This window comes from Eriocheir sinensis, unplaced genomic scaffold (assembly GCF_024679095.1).
Source record: "Eriocheir sinensis breed Jianghai 21 unplaced genomic scaffold, ASM2467909v1 Scaffold246, whole genome shotgun sequence".
Classification (NCBI taxonomy): domain Eukaryota; kingdom Metazoa; phylum Arthropoda; class Malacostraca; order Decapoda; family Varunidae; genus Eriocheir; species Eriocheir sinensis.
Window position 1 is genome coordinate 108,118 of NW_026111550.1, and position 18,390 is coordinate 126,507.

General features: G+C 42.7%; 1 protein-coding gene and 2 long non-coding RNA genes across 36 annotated transcripts in view; 2 read left to right on the forward strand and 1 right to left on the reverse strand.

Moving 5' to 3' along the window:
• The window catches only part of LOC126991140 (sushi, von Willebrand factor type A, EGF and pentraxin domain-containing protein 1-like), a 189,801-nt gene that overhangs the window by 106,305 nt on the left and 65,106 nt on the right, over positions 1 to 18,390 (forward strand). For 25 of the 32 annotated variants that reach the window (XR_007745186.1, XR_007745191.1, XR_007745196.1 and 22 more), the window contains 4 exons: positions 5,676 to 5,763; positions 8,835 to 9,017; positions 9,867 to 10,052; positions 10,961 to 11,123. Coding sequence is in view for 20 of the 32 variants with exons in the window: in XM_050849886.1 (XP_050705843.1) it covers positions 5,676 to 5,763; positions 8,835 to 9,017; positions 9,867 to 10,052; positions 10,961 to 11,123 (620 nt within the window). In the remaining 12 variants the exon portion in view is untranslated. Of the gene's footprint in view, positions 1 to 2,761; positions 2,828 to 5,675; positions 5,764 to 8,834; positions 9,018 to 9,866; positions 10,053 to 10,960; positions 11,124 to 18,390 lie in introns of those variants that run through there. The other 7 variants (XM_050849902.1, XM_050849901.1, XM_050849903.1 and 4 more) reach the window with 3 other exon arrangements.
• On the reverse strand, positions 13,479 to 17,805 carry LOC126991145 (uncharacterized). 2 transcript variants are annotated; one of them, XR_007745202.1, is made up of 3 exons: positions 17,639 to 17,805; positions 16,742 to 17,315; positions 13,479 to 14,535 (listed from the first exon to the last, which is right to left on the reverse strand). It is a non-coding gene; the product is annotated as an uncharacterized LOC126991145 (long non-coding RNA). The 2 variants fall into 2 exon arrangements; XR_007745201.1 differs by having other exon boundaries at positions 13,480 to 14,513; positions 16,720 to 17,315.
• Positions 14,535 to 16,481, forward strand: LOC126991148 (uncharacterized). Of its 2 annotated transcripts, none has more exons than XR_007745206.1 (2): positions 14,535 to 14,888; positions 16,395 to 16,481. It is a non-coding gene; the product is annotated as an uncharacterized LOC126991148 (long non-coding RNA). The 2 variants fall into 2 exon arrangements; XR_007745205.1 differs by lacking the exon at positions 16,395 to 16,481 and adding an exon at positions 15,528 to 15,614.

Genomic DNA, 18,390 nt, shown 5'->3' on the forward strand with positions numbered 1-18,390 from the left:
TTCTTATTGCTCTTCTTCTTGTTATCCTTGTCTTGTCTTTGTCTTTTTCTTCGTCTTCTTCTTTGTTCGTATTTTTCTCGTTATTGTTCTTTTTCTTAATTTCTTCTTGTTCTCGTTCCTGTTATTTTTCTTCTCGTTAGTCAATTGAAAGAGAAGAAGAAGAAGAAGAAGAGAGAGAGAGAGAGAGAGAGAGAGAGAGAGAGAGAGAGAGAGAGGGAGAGAGAGAATACAAACAAACAAGCAAATGAAAGAAGAGAGAGAGAGCAACAAACAAACAAACGAGAGGATAAGAAGAGAGAAAACCTTCATTATCTCCCAGTCGTTCTCATCCTGATAACACTTCACACAATATATAACACTCGTCGTTAATTCCGAGGTCAAAGGTCAAGGTCAGGCGCCGTGGCCAGACGTATAACAGCTATATGTGAAGGCGAGCGGCGACGTGACCTTTGCCCGCCTAAGGTCAGACGCGACTGAAAAAAAAAGGGCGGAATTGTCGTACGTAGCCTCATTATATACCGACTTCCGACCCAAAAAACTGTCTCCTGGACCCCAATAACGAGATGCACTTATAATTAATGTTAAAATGGTTGATTCCTGATGTTTCTTGGCAATAGTTAGGCGTCAGAAACCGGGATATACTGCCATGCGCCGAGTACGATAATCTGTCACCGGGGCGGATATGGTCAGCTGTTCTGGGGACACGAACGATTGATTGATTGATGTTATAATTATTTACCATTATTATTAAGTATTATATGACACTTGGATCACTAATTATTATTTTATATAGTCCTACTACTACTACTACTACTACTACTACTTCTACTACTACTACTACTACTACTACTACTACTACTACTACTACTACTACTACTACTACTACTACTACTACTACTACTACTACTACTACTACTACTACTACTACTACTACTACTACTACTACTACTACTACTACTACTACTACTACTACTACTACTACTACTACTACTACTACTACTACTACTACTACTACTACTACTACTACTACTACTAATAATAATAATAATAATAATAATAATAATAATAATAATAATAATAATAATAATAATGAACTTCATCTCATGCTCTCAAAATATTTTTGATAATTTAGAACTGACTGACTGACTGACTGACTTGACGCGGTTATAACTGGTTGGCTGACTGACTGACTTGACGTGGTTGGCTAACTGACTGACCTGACTGACTGACTTGACTGACTGACTGATTTGACTGACTGACTGACTTGACGTGGTTAACTGGCTGACTGGTTGACTGACTGACTGACTGACTGACTGACTGACTTGACGTGGTTAACTGGCTGACTGGTTGACTGACTGACTGACTGACTGACTTGACGTGGTTAACTGGCTGACTGGTTGACTGATTGACTGACTGACGTGGATAACTGGCTGACTGGGTGACTAACTGCCTCAGGACGTGGTTAACTGGCTGACTGGTTGACTGACTGACGACGTGGTTAACTGGCTGACTGGTTGACTGACTGACTGACGACGTGGTTAACTGGCTGACTGGTTGACTGACTGACTGACTTGACGTGGTTAACTGGCTGACTGGTTGACTGACTGACTGACTTGACGTGGTTAACTGGCTGACTGGTTGACTGACTGACTGACTGACTTGACGTGGTTAACTGGCTGACTGGTTGACTGACTGACTGACGACGTGGTTAACTGGCTGACTGGTTGACTGACTGACTGACGACGTGGTTAACTGGCTGACTGGTTGACTGACTGACTGACTGACAACGTGGTTAACTGGCTGACTGGTTGACTGACTGACTGACTGACAACGTGGTTAACTGGCTGACTGGTTGACTGACTGACTGACGACGTGGTTAACTGACTGACTGACTTGACGTGGTTAACTGGCTGACTGGTTGACTGACTGACTGACAACGTGGTTAACTGGCTGACTGGTTGACAGTGATAGATGGATAGGCAGAGAGATGGAGAGAGATAAACAAACAGATAAACGGATAGATAGATATAGACAGATAGATAGACACAGGTTAGTGCATGATAACAAATATTAATAAACCGATAGATACTGAGGTTATTGCACAGTGATAGATGGATAGATAGATAGATAGATAGGCAGAGAGATAGAGACAGACAAACAGATAAACGGATAGATAGATAGACAGACAGACAGACAGAGAGAGAGAGAGAGAGAGAGAGAGAGAGAAGGAAGAGAAAATTATTAATATTTTGACCTTCCCCGCTCTGTCTCGCTTCTCATATCCTTCTGCACACTTTTGTACACTTTTCCACACTTACCCACGTCAGCCTGCACACTTAAACACGTTATTATGCCCCGAGTTCAAGTGTTCTGAAGACTTTACTGATGCGAACTTTCCCTTCGTGTATCGTTTTCTCCTTTCGTTAATACTTAATAGCATACCCTGATCTTATTTGTCTCCCCTTATCCGTTATTTTGAGCGTGTTTTTACCAGTGAACTTGCTCTATTTATCCGTCGTCAAGTTCTGAGGTTGTCGTGTATTAAAGTTCCAACACTATGATGACGTCACGGCCGCCATCTTCCCCGCGGTCTGTTGAGGGTGGCGATACAGCGGTCTATTTTTCTTGTTTTTTCAGGTTATTATAAAGTGCCAGGAAGCGCCATGCTGTGGGAAGGTAGGTGGATCCTTTGCCCTTATTTTGGTGTGCAGGGACAGGAAATTAGGGCGTGGAAATAGGGGAAAATTGGAAAATCTGTTTCATGTGATGGCGGTGATGGTGGTGATGGCGACAGGTGTTGGTGGTGATGACAGTGGTGGTGGTGGTGGTAAGTGGTGATGATGGCAGTGGTGTTGACAGGTGTTAGTGGTGATAATGGCAGGGGTGACAGTGATGGTGATGGTGACCGTTGTGGTGGTGATGGTGGTGGTGATGGTGATGGTGACCGTTGTGGTGGTGTTGGTGGTGGTGATGGTGATGGTGACCGTTGTGGTGGTGTTGGTGGTGGTGTTGGTGGTGGTGATGGTGGTGGTGATGGTGATGGTGATGGGGGTGGTGATGGTGATGGTGACCGTTGTGGTGGTGACCGCGGTGATGGTGGTGGTGATGGTGATGGTGACCGTTGTGGTGGTGATGGTGATGGTGACCGTTGTGGTGGTGTTGGTGGTGGTGATGGTGATGGTGACCGTTGTGGTGGTGTTGGTGGTGGTGATGGTGGTGGTGATGGTGATGGTGACCGTTGTGGTGGTGATGGTGGTGGTGATGGTGATGGTGACCGTTGTGGTGGTGATGGTGGTGGTGATGGTGATGGTGACCGTTGTGGTGGTGATGGTGGTGGTGATGGTGATGGTGACCGTTGTGGTGGTGGTGGTGGTGTTGGTGGTGGTGGTGTATAATGGGTTGAGTTGACAGCCCCTGACCTGTCAAGCCACCAAACTGTCACTTAACTGTCATTCTCTTCCTGTCAAAATGTCGGGCACCTGTCAAATGTCAGGTGTTAGGTCAGGTCACGTTGGTCAGGTCACAGTCCACCTGGGTTTCTGTGGTGTGGAATGACGCTAGTAAACTCCACCTTCATTGACTAGCAATAGTGATAGGTTAGATTATTTCTATACTATTTCTGATTCTATTTCTATTCTATTGTATTTTATTTCTATAGTTAATATTTTTGTTACCATTAGGGTATTATTGAAGAAAGGGTAGCCTAAGAATTTTGACATTAATTTTGTCCTAAACTATTTGGGTGTTATTCCGGAAATCCGATTTGGTTAGGTTAGATTAATTGTTTGCATATTAGGTTAAATTGGGTTAGGTTGCCTTGGTAAAGATGTGTCAGGCTTTGTATTTCTCTGTTGGTGGTTGTCGCTGAGAGTTCGTGGGTGTATTTCTTGAGTTTTACCTTGATTAGAAGGGGGCTTCGTGGTGCAGTGGTTAGCACACTTGGCTCACAATCGAGAGACCCCGGGTTCAACTCCCAGGCGGAGTGGGAAAATTTGGGCAGAGTTAGGTTACCATCCACTAGGTTAAAACGAGTCTGTTAGTTTGTAAATAGATTTGGGAGTGAAGACGGCTGGACAATGTATGCCGCAGAGCTTGTTATAGTGAATTCTGGGGTAAATTTGCTGTAGCTGAATTATTGTGGTAATAAACAGATCCCCATTAAAAGGCATCATAACATACCACAGGAAATAAGTAATATGCATCTCAAAGAGACTGCTCCTGCTAAGCAATGACCCATTCTTTGCAACATGCATTATATGTTTGTTGGATATTTTGGTAATTTAGTCATCCCATGGCTCATTCTTGTCTCAATGATGTATTAAGGTATTACATTTACTATTTAGTATGCTAGTTTTACTGGGTGTTATAGATGATGTGTCTAGTAAAGGTAGGGTGAAGTTGGGGGCATACGCATAGCTGTGTGTGGCCTCGGTGCTCATCATGGTAACCTATTGCTGGTAAATTAGCAACACCCGTCAAGGTTTGATTCATCACCCAGTTGTATTCCCACTCATAGTTTCATAGCTACTAGAATTGAAAAAGAATTTTATGATTTTAGGTTGAGGCAAAATATTTATATATATATATATTGATATTTATTTCATGCAAAAAGGTTAAGTGAAAAATATATAATTACTTCATTTTCTACTTATAGCACAACATTAAAACTAGAAAATAAAGGTTCTTTGTCCATAGACTATAAAAAATTCTCTCACCTTGAAATTCAAGTTATTTTTTGGGTATTGACAAGAAAATAATGTTTCTGTTTTTAACTCAAATATGCATTTTTTTTTATTTATGTAACCTAACCTTACTAAAGTACTGACTCATATGTTCCTGGCACAAGTTGAGAACATAATGAAAAAGTGGGCATTGACATATACATTATTAAATATTTAAATGTGTTAAATAGTGTACTGGCAATAAAATACAGGAAATCATCGAGCAAATTGGTGTATGGGTGTGTTTCGTTAAGAACTCGCCAGAGTTCCTCAAAGACAAAGGCACTGCCCACTGTCAAAACACATTCCACTATACCTAGAAAATTTCCACGGCGACTGTTGGCTCTCAAGATATAGCTGGAAGCCAGACTCTTTCTTGAGTCATCAGAGTTTTGAGAGAAGTCTTGGGCTTTCCAGGATGTGACACACACACACTCACATACACACAAACACACAATTATATACTTTGAGAGTAAAAATAGTAGAGTTGGGGGGATACGCAGTACCAGCGCATGGCCTCGGTGCTCATCTCCGTAACATTGGCCCTTGAGACTGTGGTGGAAGGGAGCCCCCATTACCCCAGGACACAGGGCCAGTGTGATATCTGGGTTACCACATATCACCTTCCCCAGGTACCCATTCATCGACCAGCCTGAGAGGGAGGATGAACAGCTGGGTGAGTGTGAAACAGCGTTAAGGCAGGAAAATCTAAACATGGCGGACTTCAGATTTTTTTGTGAATCGCAAGATACGACATTCTTATTTCCGCCATATTGGATCCACTTAAGATTGTCGTATCTGCGAGGTGTTAGTGAATCTGGGCCCTGTCCTCCTCCTCCTCCTCCTGTGGTGGCTTATAGCAGCACATGTACTGTGCTGGGCTGCACTGTGTTGTCAGTCTGGGCAGCAGCAGTGTTCTGGGCTCATCCACTCATTGTAATGTTGGTTTTCCAGAGTGGTGGCACTGCCCGGCACTTCCTCAAGAAGGCTCTCCTGCCCCTGACTGGCTGGTGTGACAGTGTTGGCAGTCTGCTGCTTCTTGGTGAGTGACATGTTTTCTTTTTTTAACATCAGAGGACACGGCTCAAGGGCAACAAAAAGAGTACAAAAAAAATAAGCCCGCTACTCACCGCTCCCACAGAAGTAAAGAGAGGTCAATTTTGGGAGGAGAGGTGTCCTCATACCCTCTTCTTGAAAGAGTTCAAGTCAGAGGCAGGAAGAGATACAGACGAAGGAAGACTGTTCCAGAGTTTACCAGTGAAGGGGATGAAAGAGTGGAGATGCTGGTTAACTCTTGCATAAAGGGTTTGGACAGTATAGGGATGAGCATGGGTAGAAAGTCGTGTGCAGCGGGGCCGCGGGAGGGGGGGGAGGCATGCATTTTGCAAGTTCAGAAGAGCAGTCAGCGTGAAAATATCGATAGAAGATAGAAAGAGAAGCAACATCGCGGCGGAATTTAAGAGGTAGAAGACTATCAGTAGGAGGAGGAGAGCTGATGAGACGAAGAGCCTTAGACTCCACTCTGTCCAGAAGAGCTGTGTGAGTGGAGCCCCCCCACACGTGAGAGGCATACTCCATGTGAGGGCGTATGAGTGGACAGGACAGTTTGTTATGGAAAGAAGATCATTGATGAATAACAGGAAGAGAGTGGGTGATAGGACAGAGCCCTGTGGAACACCACTGGGTGATAGGACAGAGCCCTGTGGAACACCACTGTTGATAGGTTTAGGGGAAGAACAGTGACCGTCTACCACCGCAGAGATAGAACGGCCGGAAAGGAAACTGGAGATAGAGGAACAGAGAGAGGGATAGAATCCGAAAGAGGGCAGCAGTTTAGAAAGCAAAGACTGGTGCCAGGCTGCCTGTGACTTGAACTCTTTAATAAGGAGGAGAGTATGAACACACCTCTCCTCACAAAATTTTCCCCTCTCTTTTGGCCACATTCTCCATAGTTAGCCCCATTGTTAGCACCAGGCTTTTTTATCATTATTAGTGGTATTTGTTCTCCCTTGGGCTGTTTCCTTTACAGTAAGACTTATTATGCCTAGGCCCACCTGTAGGGAGATGTAATTTGACCCAGTACAGTAAGACTTCTGCCTAGGCCCACTGTAGAGAGATGCAATTTGACCCTGTACAGAAGTGCTATTTGGCCCCACATACCAGAAGATAGCGTAGTAACATCTAAATTATTTTATGTATATATTTTTTTACGGCAGAGGAAGCAGGTCAAGGGGCAAAGAAAGTACTATTGAGAAAAGAAAGCTTGCTGTTCACTGTGTTTATCAGAGTGGCCAAAAGAGAGGTCAGCTTCAGGAGGAGAGGTGTCTCCATACCCTCCTCTTGAAAGAGTTCAAGTCATAGGCAGGAGGAAGTACAGACCAAGGAAGACTGTTCGGGAGTTTGCCATGAAGGGGATGAAGGAATGAGGATGCTGGTTAACTCTTGCATGAGGGATTGGGACTGTTGTTTCTTTACTGATATCTTTATTAATTGAAATGAAACGTGTTGACTCAAAAAGGTTTAGTGGTTCACCATTTTGGTACAGGTTTTGTATCAGTATTAATTATTTAACCCAGGATTATTTACCTTCAATACATCTAACTATCTGTCTACTACTACTACTACTACTACGGGCCTCCATCTATTAGAGTTGCGTTGTGAGCGGTATATTCTCTCATATCCTTTCACAAAGCAATTCATTGGCCCCACCCCGCCAATGACTATGTCCGACAACCATCTTTATTTAATATTACAAACTTTACTAAGCATTTTATTTTTAAGCTAACAGAGCTTGTGGTTGATACGACTATCAACCACCGTCGCCTCAAAGTCCAGGTCGGCAATGAGGGTGGTTTTGGGTGCAGGCGACCTGGTTCCTCTCAGGCAGACCAAGGCTGACCTCAGGAGGGAGAAGGACAGCCTGCATCTCATCCAGGCGACCACACTGCTTCTTGGCTGCTGTTTCTTATCCGCCAGTGTTTCGGCGAGTCTTGCGTAGAAGCTCTGCGCCCTTGGTCCCATCCCTCCTGCCGTTGTGAATACTACCGGGGTGAAGGAGCCCTGGTCCACATTCTGTATTCTTTCTTCATATGCTCTGTTCTTCTCTTGTTCGTTTCTTCTGTGGGCTGCATCAAGGGTCAGGTCTCTGTGGCAATGGGCCATGGGATCAAAGATCCTTATGTCAAAATATGCCCTTTGTCCACGAGTCCAAAACCCTCTGGCGCTAACATCCACTCGTGCTTCGTTGGAAACATTAGCGGTGCGTCTGGCGAGGTGTTCGCCTTGCAGAGGGAGCAGCATGGGTTCCACAGTCACGTCGTGGCAGACTTCTTTCAGCATCTGAGCTGTTATGTCTCTTACTTCGTCGTGTCTCATGCAGACGAGACCTCCTCGCTTGCATGTCATGGCATGATTTTGGTTGAAGGGTGAGCCACATGTTTGGGAGCCCATCCACTGGCCAGCCATACCTGAGGGCAAGGGCATCAGTAAATTCTTTTGTTTAAGTTGAAGCCTTTTGCCCTGATAGGTAGTGTGGTTAGCCAGTTTGAAGCGCCCACTTCCTGTGCAATATCTGTCCTCCTCCTTGTGTCTTCTGGGAGTTCTCTCATTAGGTCACTCAGAGTGTCTCTCTGTTTTCCTTCTCTGTTTATGGAGATTTCATTCCTTAGTGACCTAATATATTGAGGGGTGTCTTCTCCCCTTTCATTTTGATTGGTAATATATCCGGTCAAAGAGGCTGTGATTCGGATTGAGTTCCCGAATTCAGACTCGGCCAGATTTTGCGGGTTGGTGATGCCGAGCCCACCCATTTTTGGCGGCAACTCCAGCAATCTTCTCTCCTGGTCACTGGGACATCTCCCATTTGCTATCGCCGGTATGAAGGTGTTTCTGACAGCATCTTCCAGAGGTTTTAGTAACGGAGCAACATCAGGAACTGTCCTCATGAGGCTACTACTACTACTACTACTATCCCTGGACACTTTAGACTATCCCCACGGTGTCTAGAAGGCCTGTTATCCGACTATGCGACACCCCACAAGGCCACTACTACTACTACTACTACTAATATTACTACTACTTATACTACTACTAATACTATTCTCTCCCCTACAGAAGTCCGGTGTCCCAACCTCACTACAACGCTGACTACTGCCTTAAGTGTGGTAGTGGAGGATAGAGGCCGAGTGGAGGCTACAGCGGACTATTCCTGCGAGAAGGGGAGGAGGATAGTCGGGAATAGTCAGCGGAAGTGTGGTAGTAATGGTATCTGGAGTGGCAGTCAACCGCGCTGTGAATGTAAGTAATAGTAGTTGTAGTAGTAGTAGTTACAGTAAGTAGGTGATTGTAGTAGCTCTTGTAGGGTGTTGAATAGTAGTAATAAGACTATCCTGAGACTAACTAGACTATTCCTAATACCCCTCAGATGTAGTAGTAGTAGTAGTAGTAGTAGTAGAAATAGCTTATGTTGGGTGTTGAATACTACTAACAGGACTATCCTAAGACTAACTAGACTATTCCTAACCCCCTCAGATGTAGTAGTAGTAGTAGAAATAGCTTATGTTGGGTGTTGAATACTACTAACAGGACTATCCTAAGACTAACTAGACTATTCCTAACCCCCTCAGATGTAGTAGTAGTAGTAGTAGAAATAGCTAATGTTGGGTGTTGAATACTACTAACAGGACTATCCTAAGACTAACTAGACTATTCCTAACCCCCTCAGATGTAGTAGTAGTAGTAGTAGTAGTAGTAGTAGAAATAGCTTATGTTGGGTGTTGAATACTACTAACAGGACTATCCTAAGACTAACTAGACTATTCCTAACCCCCTCAGATGTAGTAGTAGTAGTAGTAGTAGAAATAGCTAATGTTGGGTGTTGAATACTACTAACAGGACTATCCTAAGACTAACTAGACTATTCCTAACCCCCTCAGATGTAGTAGTAGTAGTAGTAGTAGTAGTAGAAATAGCTTATGTAGGGTGTTGAATACTAGTAACAAGACTATCCTAAGACTAACTAGACTATTTTTAACCCTCCCAGATGTAGCAGTAGTAGTAGTAGTAGTAGAAATAGCTTATGTTGGGTGTTGAATACTACTAACATGACTATCTGAAGACTAACCAGACTATTCCTAACCCTTCCAGATGTGACCTGCGACCTACCACAAGGCTTGGATAATGGTAGAATAGTCCGACTCAACCAGACCCTGGAATACGGTAGCCTGGTCGAATATCACTGTCTACCGGAACACAGGCTGGTCGGGGGGAGCTTCCGGAGGTCGTGTGGCGAGCTGGGCGAGTGGTTGGGTGGAGAACCGAAGTGTGTGTTGGGTAAGTAGTAATAGTAGTAATAGTAGTTGTAGTAGTAGTAAAAATAGCTTATGTTGGGTGTTGAATACTAGTAATAAGACGATCCTAAGACTAACTAGACTATTTTTAACCCTCCCAGATGTAATAGTAGTAGTTGTAGTAGCAGTAGTAGTAGTAGAAATAGCTTATGTTGGGTGTTGAATACTAGTAATAAGACTATCCTAGGACTAACTAGACTATTTTTAACCCTCCCAGATGTAATAGTAGTAGTTGTAGTAGTAGTAGTAGTAGTAGTAAAAATAGCTTATGTTGGGTGTTAAATACTAGTAATAAGACTATCCTAAGACTAACTAGACTATTTTTAACCCTCCCAGATGTAATAGTAGTAGTAGTAGTAGTAGTAGAAATAGCTTATGTTGGGTGTTGAATACTAGTAATAAGACTATCCTAAGACTAACTAGACTATTTTTAACCCTCCCAGATGTAATAGTAGTAGTAGTAGTAGTAGAAATAGCTTATGTTGGGTGTTGAATACTAGTAATAAGACTATCCTAAGACTAACTAGACTATTTTTAACCCTCCCAGATGTAATAGTAGTAGTAGTAGTAGTAGTAGTAGTAAAAATAGTTTATGTTGGGTGTTGAATACTAGTAATAAGACTATCCTAAGACTAACTAGACTATTTTTAACCCTCCCAGATGTAATAGTAGTAGTTGTAGTAGTAGTAGTAGTGGTAGTAGTTGAAATAGCTTATGTTGGGTGTTGAATACTAGTAATAAGACTAACTAGACTATTTTTAACCCTCCCAGATGTAGTAGTAATAGTAGTAGTAGTAGTAGTAGTAGTAGAGAGAGAGACAGAGAAAGAGAGAGAGACAGATTACTGCCATGAATACTACTATTACTATTAACTATTTTGTACTATTCCAGGTCCAGAGGATGCCTACAACACCATAGGCTCCGATAGTAGTAGTAGTAGTAGTGTGAGTACTACTTCTACTTCTACCGCTAGCAACACCGGGCTCTACATCGGACTATTCTTCGGGCTCATCCTGGCGATAGTCTTCATAGGAGTGCTAGTCTACTTCAGAATGTAAGTAGTAGTAGTAGTAGTAGTAGTAGTAGTTATGGTGGTGGTGGTAGTTAATTCTTAAGGTTGTCATATCACTTTACGTTTTCTGCTATAACTCAGCTTGTATGTGTGGTAGGTAAATCTAGCTTGCGTGGTAGTTAGAGTGGTAGTTGACCTTCCTTCCTATCAAAATTCGTGTTCCTAACCTGACCTCCATGGTTAACTGAAGAACTTCACCACGTCATGCAAGAAAGGAACACCAGACAGAAAGCTCTAAAACACGATAGATATGACATAAGCCTACAACAAGAATATAAAGTCCTAAAGAAAAAAGTCAAAGCCATGATGGGTACTGCCAGGAAGGACTATTATAAAGATAGACTTAACACGTCCAGAGGTAACACAACAGCCGTGTGGAAAATCTTGAGAGAAATAGTTCCTAATACTACAAAGAAACAAGCTAATAAAGTATATCAGGAATGCAGTGTCGAAGACTTCAATAATTTCTTTGCTAATGTTGGAAAAAAAGCTTTCGAGGAATCTCAAAACACTGTAAGAAACAATCACGATAACTCACCCCCTGAAAACCCTGAAAACAATAACAGTCGTAACACCTTTCCACCCCAGCCCACCGATACTGACACAATCATTCTCACTATGAAGCACCTCAAGGAATCCAACTCATATGGATCTGACGATATTTCCCTGAGATTCATCAAAGACGCTCTGCCAGCAATTCTACCATATATCACATGCATCATAAATACATCTATTACAACAGGTATCTTTCCTAATGCCTGGAAACATGCTATTGTCACACCAATATTTAAGAAAGGAAATCCAGAAGAAGTAGATAACTACAGGCCAATTTCCTTGCTCCCAGTTGTATCGAAAATATACTAGAAAAGATAGTCGCAACTCAATTGGCCCAATTTATGGAACAGCAGTACTCAACATGGCCTCAGACCAAACTTATCTACTGAGACGGCACTCTTACAAGTTTCCAAAAAGATTTATGACACCATGGACAAAAGAGAAATATGTCTTTTAACTCTTTGCGACCTATCTAAAGCTTTTGACAGTGTCAGCCATAACATTCTGCTTAGAAAATGTAACAAATTAGGAATAGATATATTTTGGTTTAAAGATTATTTGTGTAACAGGACTCAGTCTGTGCGAATCGGGGGAAATTTGTCCTCTACTCTAGAAGTGCCTTTTGGAGTCCCGCAAGGATCTATTCTCGGCCCTCTGCTATTTAACGTCTTCGTAAATGACCCGTCACAAGAAATTAAAGAACGTTTTGTTATTCAATATGCTGACGACACACAATTCATTCATACTGGTAATACTGAAAATCTACCTGAACTAATTCTTAGAACAGAACAGACATTAGGAAAAACTAAAAACTATTTTAACAGGAACGGTCTCTTGCTGAACTCCAAAAAAACTCAATGTATATTTCTAGGCACAAGAGCTCTGATGTCACGAATACCGGATAACACCACTATCAAAGTAGGGGGTGCCTTAGTAAAACCTTGTCAAAATGTCAAAAACTTGGGGCTACATTTCGACAGTAACATGTTGTTTGATATGCACGTGACAGAAATCAGTAAAAAGGTATCTGGCATGCTTATGTACATCAGTCGTTTTCAAGACATGCTCAGCAGAGAAGCCAGGCTAATAGTGGTTCAGACACTTGCGTTAAGTCACCTTAACTATGGGATGACTGTTTGGGGCACCACAAATATCACACAGCTGAATAGAGTTCAGAAGCTACAGAAAGTTTGACCATGTCAGCCCACTCTTAAAAGAACTACAGTGGCCAAATATTACACAGAAGTGCATTTTTGAACAGTGCATCACAGTGTTCAAAGCACTGAAGAAGCATTTTCCTGAATGGCTATTCTCTTTTCCACAAGTAGGACAAATAGTTGACATAAACACAAGACAACAAAATCTCCTCAATGTACCCAAAACACACAGTGACATTGGGTCCCGATCTATCACAGTCAGAGGGCCAAAACTATGGAATAACCTCCCCACAAAGGCAAAGAATTGTCACAGTCTGCATACCTTTAAGGTCAATCTGAAGAAACACCTCTCGCAAGATAGCTCAGGAAACTAATCAGACTGAATACTCTTATTACATTTTATCATATAATGTTCTGCATGATGTCCTAGACTCCACACTTTATCTTTAGCACCAATTATATACTAGTTATATTTTAGGGATTATCTGTATATTTTATCGCACTCCATATACCGTGTTCAATAGTTTTAAGCCAGTAAAGAATAACCATTGTATAAATGGAAATAAAGTTTCTGATTCTCTCTCTCTCTCTCTCTCTCTCTCTCTCTCTCTCTCTCATAACTTACTCACTTGTGCCCATAAACTTACTCACTTGTGCCCATAAACTTACTCACCTGAACCCATGAACTTACTCACCAATGCCCATAAACTTACTGGTGCCATAAACCTACTCACCTTTCCCCAAAAACTTACTCACCAATGCCCATAAACTTACTCACCTGAGCCCATGAACTTACTCACCTGCCCCCAAAACTTACTCACCAATGCCCAAAACTTACTTGTGCCCATAAACTTACTCACCAATCCCCATACACTTACTCACTACCAGGGCTGCACATTTGAATCTTACCAGGGCACACACTAAGAATGATTTGTCCTGGTATAGTGTGGCGAATTCTTATGGCTCCGTGGGGTAGTAGTTAGCATGCCTACCTATGAATCTGCCAGCCAGGGTTGGAATCCCCCTCCCTGGACAGTCATTTAATTGTTGCCCACTTAAGAATTTTCCCCAAAAACATTTGAGTAAAAATTAATTTTGTCATAGGTATGTAGGTGAGTAAGGTTAGGTTATGTTCATCTTTCCTTTCAGGTGGGCTGGATGTACCTATTGTTAGACCTTGCTGTATAGATCTCTCTCTCTCTCTCTCTCTCTCTCTCTCTCTCTCTCTCTCTCTCTCTCTCTCTCTCTCTCTCTCTCTCTCTCTCTCTCTCTCTCTCTCTCTCTCTCTCTCTCTCTCTCTCTCTCTCTCTCTCTCTCTCTCTCCCATAACTTACTCATTTGTGCAAACAAACTTACTCACCTTGCCCCCAAAACTTACTCACCTATATCCATAACTTACTCACTTGTGCCCATAAACTTACTCACCAATGCCCATAAACTTACTCACCTGAGCCCATGAACTTACTCACCTGCCCCCAAAACTTACTCACCAATGCCCATAAACTTACTCACCTTGCCCCCAAAACTTACTCACTTATGCCCATAAACTTACTCACCTGAGCCCATGAACTTACTCACCTGCCCCCAAAACTTACTCACCAATGCCCATAACTTACTTGTGCCCATAAACTTACTTACCAATGCCCATAAACTTATTCACCTGAGCCCATGAAATTACTCACCTGCCCCCAAAACTTACTCACCAATGCCCATAACTTACTTGTGCCCATAAACTTACTCACCAATCCCCATACACTTACTCACTACCAGGGCTGCACATTTGAATCTTACCAGGGCACACACTAAGAATTATTTGTCCTGGTATATTGTGGCTAATTCTTATGGCTCCATAGTGTAGTGGTTAGCATGCCTACCTATGAATCTGCCAGCCAGGGTTGGAATCCCCCTCCCTGGACAGTCATTTAATTGTTGCCCACTTATGAATTTTCCCCAAAAACATTTGAGTAAGAATTAATTTTGTCATAGGTATGTAGGTGAGTAAGGTTAGGTTATGTTCATCCTTCCTTTCAGGCGGGTTGGATGTACCTATTGTTAGACCTTGCTGTATAGATCTCTCTCTCTCTCTCTCTCTCTCTCTCTCTCTCTCTCTCTCTCTCTCTCTCTCTCTCTCTCTCTCTCTCTCTCTCTCTCTCTCTCTCTCTCTCTCTCTCTCTCTCTCCCATAACTTACTCATTTGTGCAAACAAACTTACTCACCTTGCCCCCAAAACTTACTCACCAATGCCCATAACTTACTTGTGCCCATAAACTTACTTACCAATGCCCATAAACTTATTCACCTGAGCCCATGAAATTACTCACCTGCCCCCAAAACTTACTCACCAATGCCCATAACTTACTTGTGCCCATAAACTTACTCACCAATCACCATACACTTACTCACTACCAGGGCTGCACATTTGAATCTTACCAGGGCACACAGTAAGAATTATTTGTCCTGGTATAGTGTGGCTAATTCTTATGGCTCCATGGTGTAGTGGTTAGCATGCCTACCTTTGAATCTGCCAGCCAGGGTTGGAATCCCCATCCCTGGACAGTCATTTAAGTGTTGCCCACTTATGAATTTTCCCCAAAAACATTTGAGTAAGAATTAATTTTGTCATAGGTATGTAGGTGAGTAAGGTTAGGTTATGTTCATCCTTCCTTTCAGGCAGGCTGGATGTACCTATTGTTAGACCTTGCTGTATAGATCTCTCTCTCTCTCTCTCTCTCTCTCTCTCTCTCTCTCTCTCTCTCTCTCTCTCTCTCTCTCTCTCTCTCTCTCCCATAACTTACTCATTTGTGCAAACAAACTTACTCACCTTGCCCCCAAAACTTACTCACCTATATCCATAACTTACTCACTTGGGCCCATAAACTTACTCACCAATGCCCATAAACTTGCTCACCAATGCCCATATACTTGCTCACCAATGCCCATAAACTTGCTCACCAATGCCCATAAACTTGCTCACCAATGCCCATAAACTTGCTCACCAATGCCCATAAACTTACTCACCTTGCCCCCAAAACTTACTCACTTATGCCCATAAACTTACTCACCTGAGCCCATGAACTTACTCACCTGACCCCAAAACTTACTCACCAATGCCCATAACTTACTTGTGCCCATAAACTTACTTACCAATGCCCATAAACTTATTCACCTGAGCCCATGAAATTACTCACCTTCCCCCAAAACTTACTCACCAATGCCCATAACTTACTTGTGCCCATAAACTTACTCACCAATCCCCATACACTTACTCACTACCAGGGCTGCACATTTGAATCTTACCAGGGCACACACTAAGAATTATTTGTCCTGGTATATTGTGGCTAATTCTTATGGCTCCATAGTGTAGTGGTTAGCATGCCTACCTATGAATCTGCCAGCCAGGGTTGGAATCCCCCTCCCTGGACAGTCATTTAATTGTTGCCCACTTATTAATTTTCCCCAAAAACATTTGAGTAAGAATTAATTTTGTCATAGGTATGTAGGTGAGTAAGGTTAGGTTATGTTCATCTTTCCTTTCAGGCAGGCTGGATGTACCTATTGTTAGACCTTGCTGTATAGATCTCTCTCTCTCTCTCTCTCTCTCTCTCTCTCTCTCTCTCTCTCTCTCTCTCTCTCCCATAACTTACTCATTTGTGCAAACAAACTTACTCACCTTGCCCCCAAAACTTACTCACCTATATCCATAACTTACTCACTTGTGCCCATAAACTTACTCACCAATGCCCATAAACTTACTCACCTGAGCCCATGAACTTACTCACCTGCCCCCAAAACTTACTCACCAATGCCCATAAACTAACTCACCTTGCCCCCAAAACTTACTCACTTATGCCCATAAACTTACTCACCTGAGCCCATGAACTTACTCACCTGCCCCCAAAACTTACTCACCAATGCCCATAACTTACTTGTGCCCATAAACTTACTCACCAATCCCCATACACTTACTCACTACCAGGGCTGCACATTTGAATCTTACCAGGGCACACACTAAGAATTATTTGTCCTGGTATAGTGTGGCTAATTCTTATGGCTCCATGGTGTAGTGGTTAGCATGCCTACCTTTGAATCTGCCAGCCAGGGTTGGAATCATCATCCCTGGACAGTCATTTAATTGTTGCCCACTTATGAATTTTCCCCAAAAACATTTGAGCAAGAATTAATTTTGTCATAGGTATGTAGGTGAGTAAGGTTAGGTTATGTTCATCCTTCCTTTCAGGCAGGCTGGATGTACCTATTGTTAGACCTTGCTGTATAGATCTCTCTCTCTCTCTCTCTCTCTCTCTCTCTCTCTCTCTCTCTCTCTCTCTCTCTCTCTCTCTCTCTCTCTCTCTCTCTCTCTCTCTCTCTCTCTCTCTCTCTCTCTCTCTCTCTCTCTCTCTCTCTCATAACTTACTCATTTGTGCAAACAAACTTACTCACCTTGCCCCCAAAACTTACTCACCTATATCCATAACTTACTCACTTGTGCCCATAAACTTACTCACCAATGCCTATAAACTTACTCACCTGAGCTCATGAACTTACTCACCTGCCCCCAAAACTTACTCACCAATGCCCATAAACTTACTCACCTTGCCCCCAAAACTTACTCACCAATGCCCATAAACTTACCTGAGCCCATGAACTTACTCACCTGAGCCCATGAACTTACTCACCAATGCCCATAAACTTACTCACCTGAGCCCATAAACTTACTCACCAATGCCCATGAACTTACTCACCTGAGCCCATGAACTTACTCACCTGCCCCCAAAACTTACTCACCAATGCCCATAACTTACTTGTGCCCATAAACTTACTTACCAATGCCCATAAACTTATTCACCTGAGCCCATGAAATTACTCACCTGCCCCCAAAACTTACTCACCAATGCCCATAACTTACTTGTGCCCATAAACTTACTCACCAATCCCCATACACTTACTCACTACCAGGGTTGCACATTTGAATCTTACCAGGGCACACACTAAGAATGATTTGTCCTGGTATAGTGTGGCTAATTCTTATGGCTCCATGGTGTAGTGGTTAGCATGCCTACCTATGAATCTGCCAGCCAGGGTTGGAATCCCCATCCCTGGACAGTCATTTAATTGTTGCCCACTTATGAATTTTCCCCAAAAACATTTGAGCAAGAATTAATTTTGTCATAGGTATGTAGGTGAGTAAGGTTAGGTTATGTTCATCCTTCCTTTCAGGCAGGCTGGATGTACCTATTGTTAGACCTTGCTGTATAGATCTCTCTCTCTCTCTCTCTCTCTCTCTCTCTCTCTCTCTCTCTCTCTCTCTCTCTCTCTCTCTCTCTCTCTCTCTCTCTCTCTGTTACGTACTTATTGAAGACATTGTGCATCGGTCTAAAGCATTCTCTCTCTCCCTTACTGCTTGTCTCCGCTCCTAAACACACAAACACACACACACACACACACACACACACACACTCAAACACACACACACACACACACACACACACACACACTCAAACACACACACACACACACACACACACTCAAACACACAA